Source organism: Hylobates moloch, unplaced genomic scaffold (assembly GCF_009828535.3).
Source record: "Hylobates moloch isolate HMO894 unplaced genomic scaffold, HMol_V3 SCAFFOLD_4, whole genome shotgun sequence".
NCBI lineage: Eukaryota > Metazoa > Chordata > Mammalia > Primates > Hylobatidae > Hylobates > Hylobates moloch.
The window spans coordinates 11,183,212-11,197,349 of record NW_026652279.1 but is presented as its reverse complement, the minus strand read 5'-3'; the positions used below and the strand labels follow the sequence as shown (position 1 = coordinate 11,197,349).

Below are 14,138 nucleotides of genomic sequence, written 5' to 3'. Positions count from 1 at the left end.
TAATTCCAGCTACTCGGGAGGCTGAAGCAGGAGAATCACTTGAACCCGGGAGACGGAGGTTGTGGTGAGCTGAGATGGTGCCACTGCACTCCAGCCTGGGTGACAGAGGGAGACTACGTTTCAAAAAAAAAAAAGTGGACTAAGAGACAATGGAGACTGGAAAGGGTCAGAGGGCGGGAGAGGATGAAGGATGAGAAATAACTTAATGGGTACACTCAAAGCCCAGACTTCGCCACTATGCAATATATCCATATAACAACACTGCACTTATACTCACTAAATCTATATTTTTAAAAACCCACATTTTACTTATACTATTTTATGTGACTACAAAAAATTGAAACAATTCTTGATTCGGGGGGTGATGGTGATTAGTTTTCTTTGGATGCTTACCCTTCGCCAGACACCGTGCTAAAGACCTTATACAGAATATTTTACTTAATTTTCCCCAAACTTTTTGTAGTGAGGACGTTGACACTTTGTTGATTTAAGGAGCTTATTTGGGGTCTCACGGGTCCTGAGGAGCAGAGATCTGAAGTTGGGTGTGTCTCTTTTAGGAGATTTAGCTCCTAAGCACTATACTATCACTATTGTAGGTCTCTAATTTTAGCATGAGTCGGAATCCTCCAGAGGCCAACTGAAAGCTCTGATCGCTGATCTCAGCCCCCAACAATTTCTGATTCTGGGGCTGCCTGATAGCTCGCATCTCTAGCAAATTCCCAGGTGATGCTAAAGCTGCTGGCCCAGTGACCACACTTTGAGAGCCCCTATTATACTACATCCTATCTTCTAAAAAATTGCCCTGACTTTGGAAACCTTGAACGAAAATGATGGAATTTGAAAGTGACTGCTGACATTAGACCTACGCACAGACAGCTAACAGCCAGAGTGTTTCGAGAGCCTCTCTTCTGAGAGGATGGTGTCATGAGACAGAGGTAATTGACCTGTTGTAGGTTTTATTCTGGTATTCCCTTGGCTGCCTGACGTTTCCGAGAACACAGTCGAACTGCATCGTTAAAAAAAAAAAAATGTACCACCACTACTTGCTTGTACTAATAGGCCATTTTTAAGTTCAGTAGTTTTCCATTCAGCATGATGACATTTCTTTTTCAAGCTAAGTTCATTTTCTTTTGATTCAGTAAAATCTATTATATTCAGATTCATCATTACCATCATCTTGAAAAAAAAACCATCAATACTAATACTGATGGCACATAGGGAAGAATTACTGTGAAGAAAGGTTTGCAAATCTTGGACCAAGTCTTGTGTCCTATTAACTAATTCAACAAAAACTCTTAGGCAATTTTATTAAAGAAAGAAATCTCATTTAAAAGTTTTCTGATTACAGTCACTGAAAACAACAGGCACTTTGAGGACAGATTTTGTGTTCTTCGTGTTTTGACTGATTGAGTTTCACCTGAATTAAGATTCTAAAAGCACATTTGATACCTGAAATCAAGCTGATTTACTTGTCGATAATCTGTTCTGGAGTCTTCTGGGCTGGTTCAGGAGAAAAGCTTTGGTGCCTTACCTTTCCTTTTGGTGCCACTTAATAGCATAGATAACAACCCAGGTGTGAAACAGCCAAGAAAATACAGACAATTGACCTACAGATGGATTCAGGAAAAAACTCCATCCTGAAATTTGCTACAGCACTTTTGCTATGAGAAATCTTCATACATTCTAAGGGAAAATGGAGGCTGGGCACAGTGGGTCATGCCTGTAATGCTAGCACTTTGGGAGGCTGAGGCTGGAAGATTGCTTGAGCTCAGGCATTTGAAACCAGCCTGGGCAACATAGTGAGACCCCATCTCTAAAAAAAAAAAAAATAATAATGATAATAAACTTAGCACCTGTAGTCCCAGTGGCTGAGGTGGGAAGATGGATCACTTCATCCCAGGAGTTCAAGGCAGCAGTGAGCTATGATTGAGTCACTGCTCTCCAGCCTGGGCAACAGACCTTGTCTCAAAAATAAATAAAGGAAAACAGAGACTGGTGGTAGGTGAGACTCCTTGAGCTCCCTTTTCCAAATGTTTCCAACAATCCGTATCAATTCCTGAGGGACAAATTAAATAAATAAATAAATACATAAGATTAGTTATCTAGTGACTTCATGAGTGGTGGGACAATTTCCTTTGGTTTTGAGGGGAGAATAAACTACCCATGGAGGTTGGTGCTGGTAGGTGAGGTTAGACTTGTCCAGAGGCTGAATTTTCCAGAACTAAACCACCGATTCTCTTATGGGCTTCTGTTTCCCAGCAGTTGTAACGGCAAGCTATTTACAAGGGACCAAGAACTCTGTTTTTCTCCCTGACTGCTGCATTGGAATTAGCAGCATCTTGGTGTGAGGAAACCTGCCCTCCTGCTGGCAACCACAGGAGGTTGTGATTTTCTCTGAGACCCTCAAGTTAGGAGCAAAGGCAGGTTCTAGGGCCGCCTGTTGCTTTGAGACTGTTGCCTTCATCTCCTGCTTCCAGCAGAACCAAGGAAACATTCATGGCTATTCCCCCAGGAATAGGGTCCAAAGGGATGCCTTGGAGATTTTTTTTTCTCTCTCTGTCTCTTCTGCATCTGTGGCTGCCCAGAGGTGTTTATCAGTGTGAACAGAGCAAGATGAGTAAGGTGTTCCCCTAGGCAGATTAGGAGACTACTCGTCCGATGTGTGTGTGTGTGTGTGTGTGTGTGTGTGTTCGCGCGCGCGCAAGACGTGGAAGCCAAGTGTGCTGAAATGCAGCTCCCCTCTCTGCCTGCAAAGAGTTGCTCCGCTTCCGTCCCTGCCCCGCGCCCTGGGGAAGCGCCAGGGGGAGTCCTCGCCGGCCAGGGCTTCCCGTGCCTCGGGAGCGCCGAGGGCCAGCTTGGTGGAGCTTAGCACAGCTTGCTCGGCGCTGCGAGCGGGCGGGGGTGGACACTGGGCTTCTGTGTGCCAGTCGCAGCCGTTGGCTGGCGGGCACCCAATCCCAGGGCATGCCGCCGGAGCCTGGCTAGGACGCACCGTGAAAGACGAGTTTGGTGGCAGGCTTGACCCGCCGGCTGCCAGCAGAAGCCGGCGTCGGGAGCCCAGGCGGGCGGGCCGCTGGGGTCGGGGCTGCACCTACGAGAGTCGGGACCCCCGGGTTCGGAGCGAAGGAGGAGGCATGGCTTCGGTGTTCATGTGTGGCGTGGAGGACCTGCTGTTCAGCGGCAGCCGCTTCGTGTGGAACTTGACCGTGTCCACGCTGCGGAGATGGTACACGGAGAGGCTGCGGGCTTGCCACCAGGTGCTGCGGACGTGGTGCGGGCTGCAGGACGTGTACCAGGTGAGCCAGGGCGAGCGGCACCCGAGGGCCCCAGCAGGATGCCCGGCACTCATGGGAAGCCGGCTCCACCTGTATGATTTTATTCCCCCCAGCTCTTCTTAAACTCCTAGCAGACTGCTTGGCCCTTGGGTCAAACGCTCAGCAGCTCTAGGTACTATTGCTTGACAGAGCTTGTGAATTTTTTAAATCGGGCATGGGGGGCACTTGCGAGATAGTCCCAGCGTTTGCAGATATCTGTTACAGAGTGATGGTGTACTGGCTGGCGCTTGGCTAGGGAGGCTGTTGCTTTGCAGCAGAGGGTCTGCAGAAAGCCACTTAGACATTCAAATGAGTCCTTCTTTTTAATTTCGTTGGGGGTGGGAGTGGCTGCTTCTGAAGCAACGGTTTCACACCAATTTGCTGGCAAAGGGGGCCTTGGTGGATTTGCATCCTTCCGTTGGATTTTGTTTTCCATCAGGCAGCCCCAACTTGTAAGGCAGAGCCAGGAAAAGCTGATTCTGTGTCTACTGGCTTTTGGAAGGAAGGACAGCAAATTGTGAACACTTTGCAGGAGGATGATAGGCTGGGGAAGGGAGGGGTGGCCCTGCTACACGTTGGAATGCTTATGTTAGGATTTACCCCCTGTCACACAACACAGCCCCTTTATTTCTCTGCTCGGTCCCATCCTGCAGGCAAAAAATGCAGCAACTTTGCTCAATTAGGAGACCGTTCATCCTCTCTGGGACTGCAGTTTGCCTGGATTTTTTTTTAAACAGTAATTTATGGATTTCAAAGTTCTGTGCTTTGGTTGTTAATATATTTGAGATTTTTAAAAATCTGCATTGTTTAATTAGAAATATACTTGGTGTTTACTGTGGAAACATAGTATCTTATTTTCTTTCCTGTGATGTGGAATAGATTTGTTGCATTTCCTGGATTCCCCCCAGTTGACACTGTTCCTAATACGTCTAGAATTTATATCTCATTATATTGTGTCTCATACATGATCAAGCATTTGATTTTGACAAACCATAGTCTTCCATCAATCAGGCAAAATGAAAAGGCCAGCACCTAAGGTTAGCCTATGGAAGTCTAAAGAGTCAGCGTCCCCTTGTCATCCTTGTTAAAATATGAGGAACATTTGAACTTGTGCTTTCACTGCTTCTGCTTCGTATAACATATCTGTGATATCTTGCATTTTGAAATGGAATCTGAAAGGCAGGTTGGGAACCAGGGCAGCATGTGGGAGTTTGAGAGTATTAGAGAATTGTGGATATATCCCATCTGGCCACATTACGTAGCTCCCTGGCTTTTTGGAGCCAGAAGTGTGTCTGTCTTTCAAGGCTTTTTTTTCCTCTCTTGGGAAATCCCTGTTCAGTTTGGTCTGTAGAATAAGTGCCCCTTGTGTAATTTTGGTTTTTCTTTTTAATGTTTGAGAAACTTTCAAAAAGGGAACGCAAATATTGTAGCCAACCAGAGTGACTCTGTGCCTCACTCCCCAAGGATTCAGAGGATTTATGGCTTATCTCTAATACTGTTACTGACCAATTCAAAAGTAAAGATTCCAGAAACCTGAGACCTTATGGGTTCTTTATAAGGTTGACTGATAATTTTTAAGCGCAATAGCAATTTGAGAGACTGAGCTACTAAAATATATATATTTTTTCTTTTCTCTAAAATGGATGGTGACTGAGCCAATACCATATCATAATTGATAAGAACATCTAAAATAATGTTGGTAGTAAGGCAGTGTGCTGTGCGTCTGTAATCCCAGCTACTCAGAAGGCTGAGGCAGGAAGATCCCTTGAGCCCAGGAGTTTGAGGCCAGCCTGGGCAACATAGCGAGACGCATCTCTTAAAAAAAAAGAAAAAATAATAAGTCCCCACTCCTTATTTTTAACATTAATCAGTTGTACATTTCAAAATAACAAGAAGAGAATAATTTGAATGTTTCTAGCATAAAGAAAAGATAATGGTTGGGCACCATGGCTCATGCCTGTAATCCCAACATTTTGGGAGGCTGAAGTGAGAGGATCACTTGAGCCCAGGAGTTCAAGACCAGTCTGAGCAACATAGTGAGACCCCATCCCTGCAAAAAATTTAAAAATCAGCCAGGTATAGTGGCATGCACCTGTAGTTCCCTCTGCTCAAGAGGTTGAGGCAGGAGGATCACTTGAGCCCAGGAGTTCAAGGCTGCAGTGAGCCATAATTACCCCACTGCACTTCAGCCTAAGTGACAGAGGGAGACTTCCTCTAAAAAATTAATTAATTAAAATATTTAAAGTATTGGCTACCCCAGTTACCCTGCTTTGATTATATGAATGTGCCACATTATCACATGTACCCCCAAAACATGTACATCTAATATGTATCAATGAAAATGAATAACAAAGGCTTTTATGAATGCAGAATCGGAAGAAAATGATCTCTAAGTTTAATACTTCCTGTGCTTTTGCAAAAATAAGATTTTCAAAAATATTTTCAGCCTTTGAATATTCTTAATTGTGCAACATAATCCTTTGCAAAGAAAGATCATTTTTTAATGCTTTTCAAATATTAAGTGAAAAAGTAGTGACAACTGTGTGGAACTAAAGGACAGTAACTGCAAGTTAAATAGACAAGGGAGTTAATCCAGTCTTTGCCTATGTATGACCATGGGTAAGTTAATCTTACTATACTTCAGCTTCATCATTTATAAAATGGGAAATTAATAGTACTAATCACAGAGATTGATAAAAGAATTAATTGACACGTAAGATATTTAGCATGCTGCCTGGAGTTTAGAAAACATCCAATAAATGTTATCTTTTCTATCAGTTAGGATTTTTTTATTATAATAGAAAACCCAAGTCAAACTTGCCTACAGAGTAAAAAGAAATGACTTTTGTCACAGCTGAAAAGTCTAGCAGTAGAATGAACTTTAGGTATTGTTTGATCAGGGTACCATGATTTCAGTCCTGGTCCTGCTCATGTGTTGGCTTTATCTTCACCTGGTTTCTTCCCTTGCAATAGCAGATAATCACAGCAGTTTCAGGCCTTATATCCACACATCCAGAAAGAAAGAATTTCTCATATCCTCCAACTATCAAAAAAAAAAAAAAAAGTCCCAGTTTACATGCTAGAACTCCGATTTAGGGTCTGTACCCACTCCTGATGCCATGCACTGATTGGCACAGAGTATGGGATGACAATTTATGCATTCTCAATGAGAGTGAAATGGCCCAAAGGAGGCAAAAATTATTTTGGAGGAGGGGAGTGGGAAAAAAATTCACTACTTTCATTTATAAAGCACAAATATACATGCAATATATAAACAGAAATACAGCATATCTGTGACATTAAAATGGTAGGGATTGGGCTGGGTGCCGTGGCTCACACCTCTAATCTCAGCACTTTGGGAGGCCAAGGTGAGCAGATCACTTGAGGTCAGGAGTTCAAGACCAGCGTGGCCAACATGGCGAGATCCCGTCTCTACTAAAAATACAAAAAGTAGCTGGGTGTGGTGATTCATGCCTGTAATCCCAGCACTTTGGGAGGCTGAGGCGAGTGGATCACTTGAGCTCACGAGTTCGAGACCAGCCTGGCCAACATGGAAAAACGCCATCTCTACTAGAAATACAAAAATTAGCCAGGCATGGTGGCACATGCCTGTAATCCTAGCTACTCGGGAGGCTGAGGCATGAGAATCACTTAAACCTGGGAGATGGACGTTGCAGTAAAACATGATCACACCACTGCACTCCAACCTGGGCAACAGAGTGAGACTCTGTCTCAAAATAAATAAATAAATAAAATAAAATAGGAGGGGTGACAAACAAACAAAAATCTAAAAAGTCTCCTTAAGCAGGTAACGATGAATTAAAAGGTTAAGAAACACTGGATTGCATTGATTTGCTAAGGCTAGAGGGGGAAGGGACCCATTTCCGAACCTAGGAGTGAGGTTGGCCCTGCTCAGACCACAGAGCTGCCCGGGAGGAAAGGCAGAATGTTTGGCTGAAATGCAACCAACAATGTCCACTGCATCATTAGAATATCAAATCTAGTGCTCTTTACATAAAAATGTTAGCTATTTTTCAAGATAAGTACAAAAATTAATGCTCAAATACCTTTGTAGGTATTTTGCCATACAAATTTGAGTTAAGGGGCTTATCATAAGAATGCCCCTTTGCTATCCCATAATTGTGAATTCGAAATCAGAGAGGGGATTGTTCCACTGCACTGCTCAGCTTTCAGGCATATGGACTAGAAACACACACACACCAGGGAGTTACATATTTTACTGAACCAAATTTTATATGATCTTGTTGATAAAAAGGTGTCATTTTGCTTGCTTCTAGTCTGAATAGTCTTGTTTGTAAGGAAAGCCAAAGCTTAATCACTCTAGAGAGAAATAGGGTGGGAAGGGAGGTATCCATTACATGAAATACCTGGCAGTCTCCTGGGGATGTTCTTTTTATTCATATACTATAAGTGAAATAAGATCTCCCACCTATTCATAAGGTATTTGCCAACAACATTATTGTCAGGCTAGCAGAGCTAGGAAGGCATAATTTCTTTGGAATTGAACACTTCCTCCATTTCTAGATATTGGAGAAGCAAGTGACTCAATTTGCCAACAAACCATGAATAATTAAGATACTAGCTATAAGGCCTTTCTGTAGTAATGAGACTAAATAAAAAGCAGACTCAGGCTGCATTGAGGCTGCCTTGAACAAAGACTTACTTTATGAGTGAAGCCTTGAGTTTGGCTAAAGTAGCAGACATGAGCATTCACCTTCACTTTAAGCTAAATGCTAAAAGCTGATTCATCAGCCGTATCCCTATCCTCCTTATATCTTGCCTGGATGGGTTTTGTTATAGCAATTAATTAGGTTTCACAAACAACTTAGGTGGAAAATGATGACAGAATATTACAGAAAAAAATAATCAACACCCTTTGCTTTTTATTAAGTGTGGCATGTTCTAACAAAACCCTCAGTTTATTCCTTGGGATTAGATTTTCCCCTTCTCTCCAGTGTCCCAAAGGTAGAATTTCTTGCAAACCCTGAAGGGAGTTATTGCATAGACTCCGGGATATTTAAGTGACCAATAAGAGGCTGGGTCAGCTCTCCTGAGGCAGGTAGCCGTCCCTGAGGGGGTAGCATACAACACAGAACACGGCAGAGTCTGTAGGCTCAACTTGAACAAATTTGACCTTGGACAAATTGCTTTCCCCCTCTGAGCTTCATTTCCTCCTGGGTAAGAGTGAGGGAACAGAAGTAGCCACATTATGAAATAGGGTGAGAAATTCATGACGGAACATATATATCACTTAGCACTTTTCCTGGCACAATCAAATGCTCAATAAATGTTAGCTCTTGTTTATGTAAAGGATTTAATACTGAACTCAGAGAAGGTACTTGATAGAGGGTAGCTAGGGGCATTACTATTGCTTTTATAGGTGAGACTAGAGGAACTAGTCTCACCTGGACTTAGTGAGACTACATTCCCATTTTTACATGTTTCCTGAGGATGCTCAGTAAAAGAGACTGTGAAATTTCCCACAGCAGCTTGTGTGGGGTGGACCCTGGGTATTTGGACTGTGTTCCGCACAGTAGAGCACATCCTCTTTTAGCTAAGCCCACAGTGAAAATCTAGAAGGTCACAGCCATCTCCCACTAGGGTCTCTGAAGAGACAATCTTGCTATATCCGACTCCAGTGATCCACAAACTGGTAATGCCTGAACTCTGGATCTCACCACATTGGTGGGCAAAGGCCAAGTCCTCCAAAGGACAATTCCCTATTGAGCCCTTGTACATTTCATACTGTATACAGTTTGCTTGCTCTCACCCTTCACTCTCCACAGTCTTCTAAATTAGTTGGAGTAGAAAGGGAGTCCGCAAACTATGGCTTGTGGGCAAAGTCTGGCCTGCCTCTTGTTTTTGTAAATAAAGTTTTGTTGGCTCACAGCCAGGCTCATCCATTATGTGTTGTCTACAGCTGCTTTCACACTGTAATGGCAAGATTGAGCAGTTGTGTCTGAACTACTTAAAGTTCAGTAGCTGATACAAGAACTATTGCCCACAAGGCTGAAAATATTTACTATCCAGCCCTTTACAGAAAAAGTTTGCCAATCCCCAGACAAGAAAAAAAAGATGGAGAATACTAGAGGAAAAAAGTCCATAATTCGATCACAGAAAAACAGAACTTAAAGGAATATGGAAAATTTTTCTCATCAAAAACCTAGTCGTGGCTGGGTGTGGCACCTCATGCCTATGATCCCAGCATTTGGGAGGCCAAGGTGGGCAGGTCACTTGAGCCCAGGAGTTTGAGACCAGCCTGGGCAACATGGCGAAACCCCACCTGTACAAAAAATACAAAAATTAGGTGGGTGTGGTGGTGTGTGCCTGTAGCCCCAGCTACTTAGGTGGTTGAGGCAGGAGGAATGCTTGAACCTGGGAGGCTAAGGCTGCAGTGAGCTGAGATTGTGCCACCGCACGTCAGCCCAGGCAACAGAGTGAGACCCTGTCTCAAAAAAAAAAATTATAATTACTTAGAAATTAAAAAACAAATGTTCAGGATGAGTGCTCAGTTTACCTTTACTAGGTCCTTCTCTGTAAAATATAATGATTGGAGTCATAGATTGATTTATTCATTTGTTCATTCATTCATACCTAAAATAATTATCAAGGGCTCACCAAGTCTCAGTTCCTATGCCAAGGTGTTAGAAACACAAAATCAAAATAGACTTTTGTCTTGCCTTCAGAACATGTATTTTCATGTAAGGGAGACAGTGAAGGAAACCAAGGTCTATGAAAGGGCTTTGGCTTTTTAGATGATCAGTGGAGGGAGTCTAAACCAGACAGGAATAACGCAAAAGGGAAGGACCAAGGAAGCTTCCTGGAGGGAGTGAGTCTTAAGCCTTTCTTTGAAGGACAAGTAGGAGGAAGGTAGAAGGGTATTTCAGGCATGGAACATGACTTTTGTTGGGGATTATAAAGGGGGTTTTTTGTGTGTTTTTTTTTAACCTTGATGAGTAGAGAGACAAAGACAAAGAGATTTTGATTGAGAATAATGCCTGAACTTGAATGACCCTGTACTTTAGAATTTTGATGTTTATGGGGAGATCTTTGTGGGGAAGGAAGGAGTTGATTTAGAAATACCACTGGTAGCCGTGAGGCAGATAGATTTGGGAAGTGTTGCATAGGGAAGCAGTAAGGCGAGGGAAGCTCGGAGGCTGTTGTAGTGATGTCAGTGTATCAGTCAGCATAGATGAGGAGCCATGGCAACAAACAGCCCCAGGATCCTGGTGGCTTAAAGCAGTAATTTCCTCTACTTTTGCTTATACTACCTATCCAATCACTGGTTGGCTGGAAGCTTGGTTGATTACTGTCATTCAGGTCCACAGAATGTTCCTAAACATTGCCAGGTGCCCTGATAGAAGGTGAAGAGCTCTTCAGAGTCTGGTCCTAGCAGTTAAATGCTTGGCTTCTAAGTGGCTCATGTCACTTCTCAGTCATTGGCAGAACTGGTCACATACCCACCCAACCAAAGGGGCCAGGCAAACCAGTTCTGCCTTGCCACAGAACAGCGTAAATGCTGACACAGATTTGGTTCCTTAGGTGGCAGACTCTGAAATGGAGATTAACAAGCAGGAAGTTTATTAGAGAGCCCTCTGAAGACCTGCACCTGGAGAAGGGAATAAAAAAGAAGTAGGATTGGTGACTGAAGCCTGTAATCCCAGCTCTTTGGGAGGCCAAGGTGGGCGGATCACTTGAGGCCAGGAGTTCAAGACCAGCTGGCCAACATGGCAAAACCGCATCTCTACTAAAAATACAAAAAAAAAAAAACTTAGCCACGTGTGGTGGCACACACCTGTAGTCCCAGCTACTCAGGAGGCTGAGGCAGGAGCATCGCTTAAACCCGGGAGGCAGAGGTTGCAATGAGCAGAGATCATATCATTGCACTCCAGCCTGGGCAACAGAGTGAGACTCTGTTTCAAAAAAAAAAAAAGAAGAAGAAGAAGAAGTAGGATTAAGCAGATTAAGCAGAGGGAAAAGTTGAACTAGAATTCAGGCTCAACAAAAACTGCAGCTGACCTCCCAGGTAGCTCTGAAGCTGAGAATTGTCCCAGGTTGTTACGAGAGGGGTAGGTCTTCTCCCCACCATCATTAACCCATTATCGGAGATGGGCTACCCTTGAAAAGGGGGATAGGATGACCTTGGAGGAGGCAGTTCTCTTTAAGGGACTGCAATTTCCAGAGGGGGCTGAGAGCTGTCGGCTCACAACACTCCCGACAGCTGGGGAGAAAAGTTTGTGCAACACATCAAGCACCTTCTACGGGTGCCTCCCCAACAGGTGCTAGGACTAAAGCCTGCCCTGAAGCAAGGCCAGCAGGAAGAAAGTGGAGAGTGAGATTGCCTTGGCGTGAGGATGTAGAATCTAGCTTTAAAACACAGCTAGCCTTCACAGAGCTCTCCTGACTGGTTGCCACACTTTTTTCAAGGGATTGGACCACAGCAGACTCAGCTACTTACCATTATAGCAGTGATTAACACATACAGAAAGGAGAGAAAATTTGGGTGATAAATGAAATGAGTCCATTTATCACTGAGAAAATTAATCTCCTGCTTTTTCTGGTAACCAAAGATTTTATGGCAGGGAACTAAGATGCTAAGGTACCCAAAAACTAATTTTTAATTTTTTTATCTTAAGTTTTTAGCCCATCACCTGACAGAAATTTCTAAAAGAAACATGTCAGCTAAACTCAACAAAATTAGTCCCAGGTTCTTTGAAAAGCATTTTTGAACCTTTGTTGCACAGCTTGAAAAGCATCAGGAATGGAGTCTCCGGACTCTTCAAATGAGTGTTTGTTTTTCACATTCCATCTTTTCTTGGTGGAGCTTGTAGCATAAAATAACTTTCTCATTCATCCCCTACTTATGTTTATTCTGAACATTATATTTTTGATGTCCCAGTTGGTTGTTGTGGAAGAGTTTGAATGACTCAAATGAGGAATCAGATCTGCAGTTCTAAATTTTATAAACAAGACCATATGACTTAAAACATGGAAAGCAGATAGAAATTAAGCTCTCATGAAAAAAAATTAAAATTAACACCCATATGTAATTAGATATATTGTGTATATATGTACATACATAACAGATATACATTCTGGCATCCTTGAAATAAACTTTTGCTATAAAAAATGCTGGCAAATATAGTAAATTAAATAGTTCCATTTTCCCCTAATGTCCTTTTTAGTATTTTTTTGTCTCTTAAATTTTGTGTGTGTGTTTAGGTAAGGTTTTTTGCTTAAATAGCTATTTTCCCTTTAACTGGTACTTTTATGTAACCTTGCTGTCTTGACTTGACTAACAGCTACTAGATATTAAGCAGCTGCTATATGCTACGCCTTTCTATATGCTAGGACTTATGCTTGGCACTTTGCATGTACTACCTTTAAGAAGAAAAAACTTAAGGGCTTATTTCAATATACAGAAATATAAAAGATAATACAAGGAAAAATCTGTGCTCCCAGCACTGTTTAAGGCATGTTACTAATAATCTGCCATGTTTGTTTTGGATACTTTTTTGTAATATAATAAAATTATATTGAATCAGTTGAAACCTCCTTTGTACCTCTTCCCACTCCCTAGAAAATCTTGCCCTGAAGTTTTTTATTCCCAGGCATGTTTTTATAATTATGTCACATCTGTTTGTATCTATAAACAATATATATTACTTTGTGTGTCTGTAAAATTTATATATGTATGCATCATTCTGCTACTTTTATTTTTCTTTCAGTAAGTTTTTGGGATTCATCTCTAAATTCATTTTTAATCCCTATATCCCATTGCATGAATATATCAATCTCTTGTTGATAGACATAAGTTATTTCCAAATGACAGTACAGTGAAAATTTTTTTACTTGTCTCCTTGTGCATATGAGCAAGACTTTCTGTATGGTGTATACTGAAAAGGAGAGTTGCTAGATTTTACACACTGTATTAGATGTTGTGCCTTTCTCCTCTTCAATATGATATTATGAACCCCATTTTATTGATTTTATATACTTATTATAATAGGTAATAAGTCACAGTGTTGGGATTTGAATAGCATGCTAGCTGACTCTAACACTCAGCCTCTGGCCACAAATTTGATGCTTTATTTTAAGAGAAATGACACATAAAGATACAATTTTTTCGTTTGTTCATTTGTTCGTTCACTCAAAAAATACTGGGTGGAAACAGCCTACTGCTTAAAGATGAAGTCTATGAACTCAGACCGCCTGAATTCAAATCCTAACTCACCTTTTACTGGTTATGTGAGTTCTCCAAAGCTCCATTTTTTTTTTCTGCTGTAAAATGTGGACAATTATAGTACCTACATCAAAGAGTTATTTTCTTGGGATGGTTACAAAAGTTAAATGTATTAATATTTAAAAGCACTAAAAACACTGTCAGATGTTATATGGATGGACCAATAAATGGGTGCTTGGTTAAATAGATGATTGGATGGATGGAAGGATGGATGGATGGATGGATGGATGGATGGATGGATGGGATGGGGTGGATGGATAAATGGATGGATGGGTGGACAGGCAAGTGGGTGGGTGGGTGTATGAATGGATAGATGGGTGGATTGTTGGATGGATGTTGGATGGATGAGTGGTAGGTAGGATAGATAGGTAGGTGTTTGGTTGGATGGATGCTTGCATGGGTGGATGGGTAAGTGGGTGGGTGGGTGGATGGATGATTGGATGGGTGGATGGGTTGGTGGGTAGGCAATTGGATGGACAGATGAATGGTTGGATGGATGTCTGGCAATTTTATCTTCACATATGCATTGTTCATAATTCCTTATGCACGTAATTTCTTAA

At 42.1% G+C, this 14,138-nt stretch overlaps 1 protein-coding gene across 2 annotated transcripts in view; it reads left to right on the top strand.

Annotated features, from left to right (window-relative positions):
- The window catches only part of FRMD4B (FERM domain containing 4B), a 275,592-nt gene that overhangs the window by 54,213 nt on the left and 207,241 nt on the right, over positions 1-14,138 (top strand). The window contains exon 1 of one of the 2 annotated variants that reach the window (XM_032149480.2): positions 3,036-3,296. The exons of the other annotated variant lie outside the window; for it this stretch is intronic. Coding sequence (XP_032005371.1) covers positions 3,135-3,296 — 162 coding nt within the window. The 5' untranslated portion in view covers positions 3,036-3,134. Of the gene's footprint in view, positions 1-3,035; positions 3,297-14,138 lie in introns of those variants that run through there. 2 annotated transcript variants of the gene reach the window in all.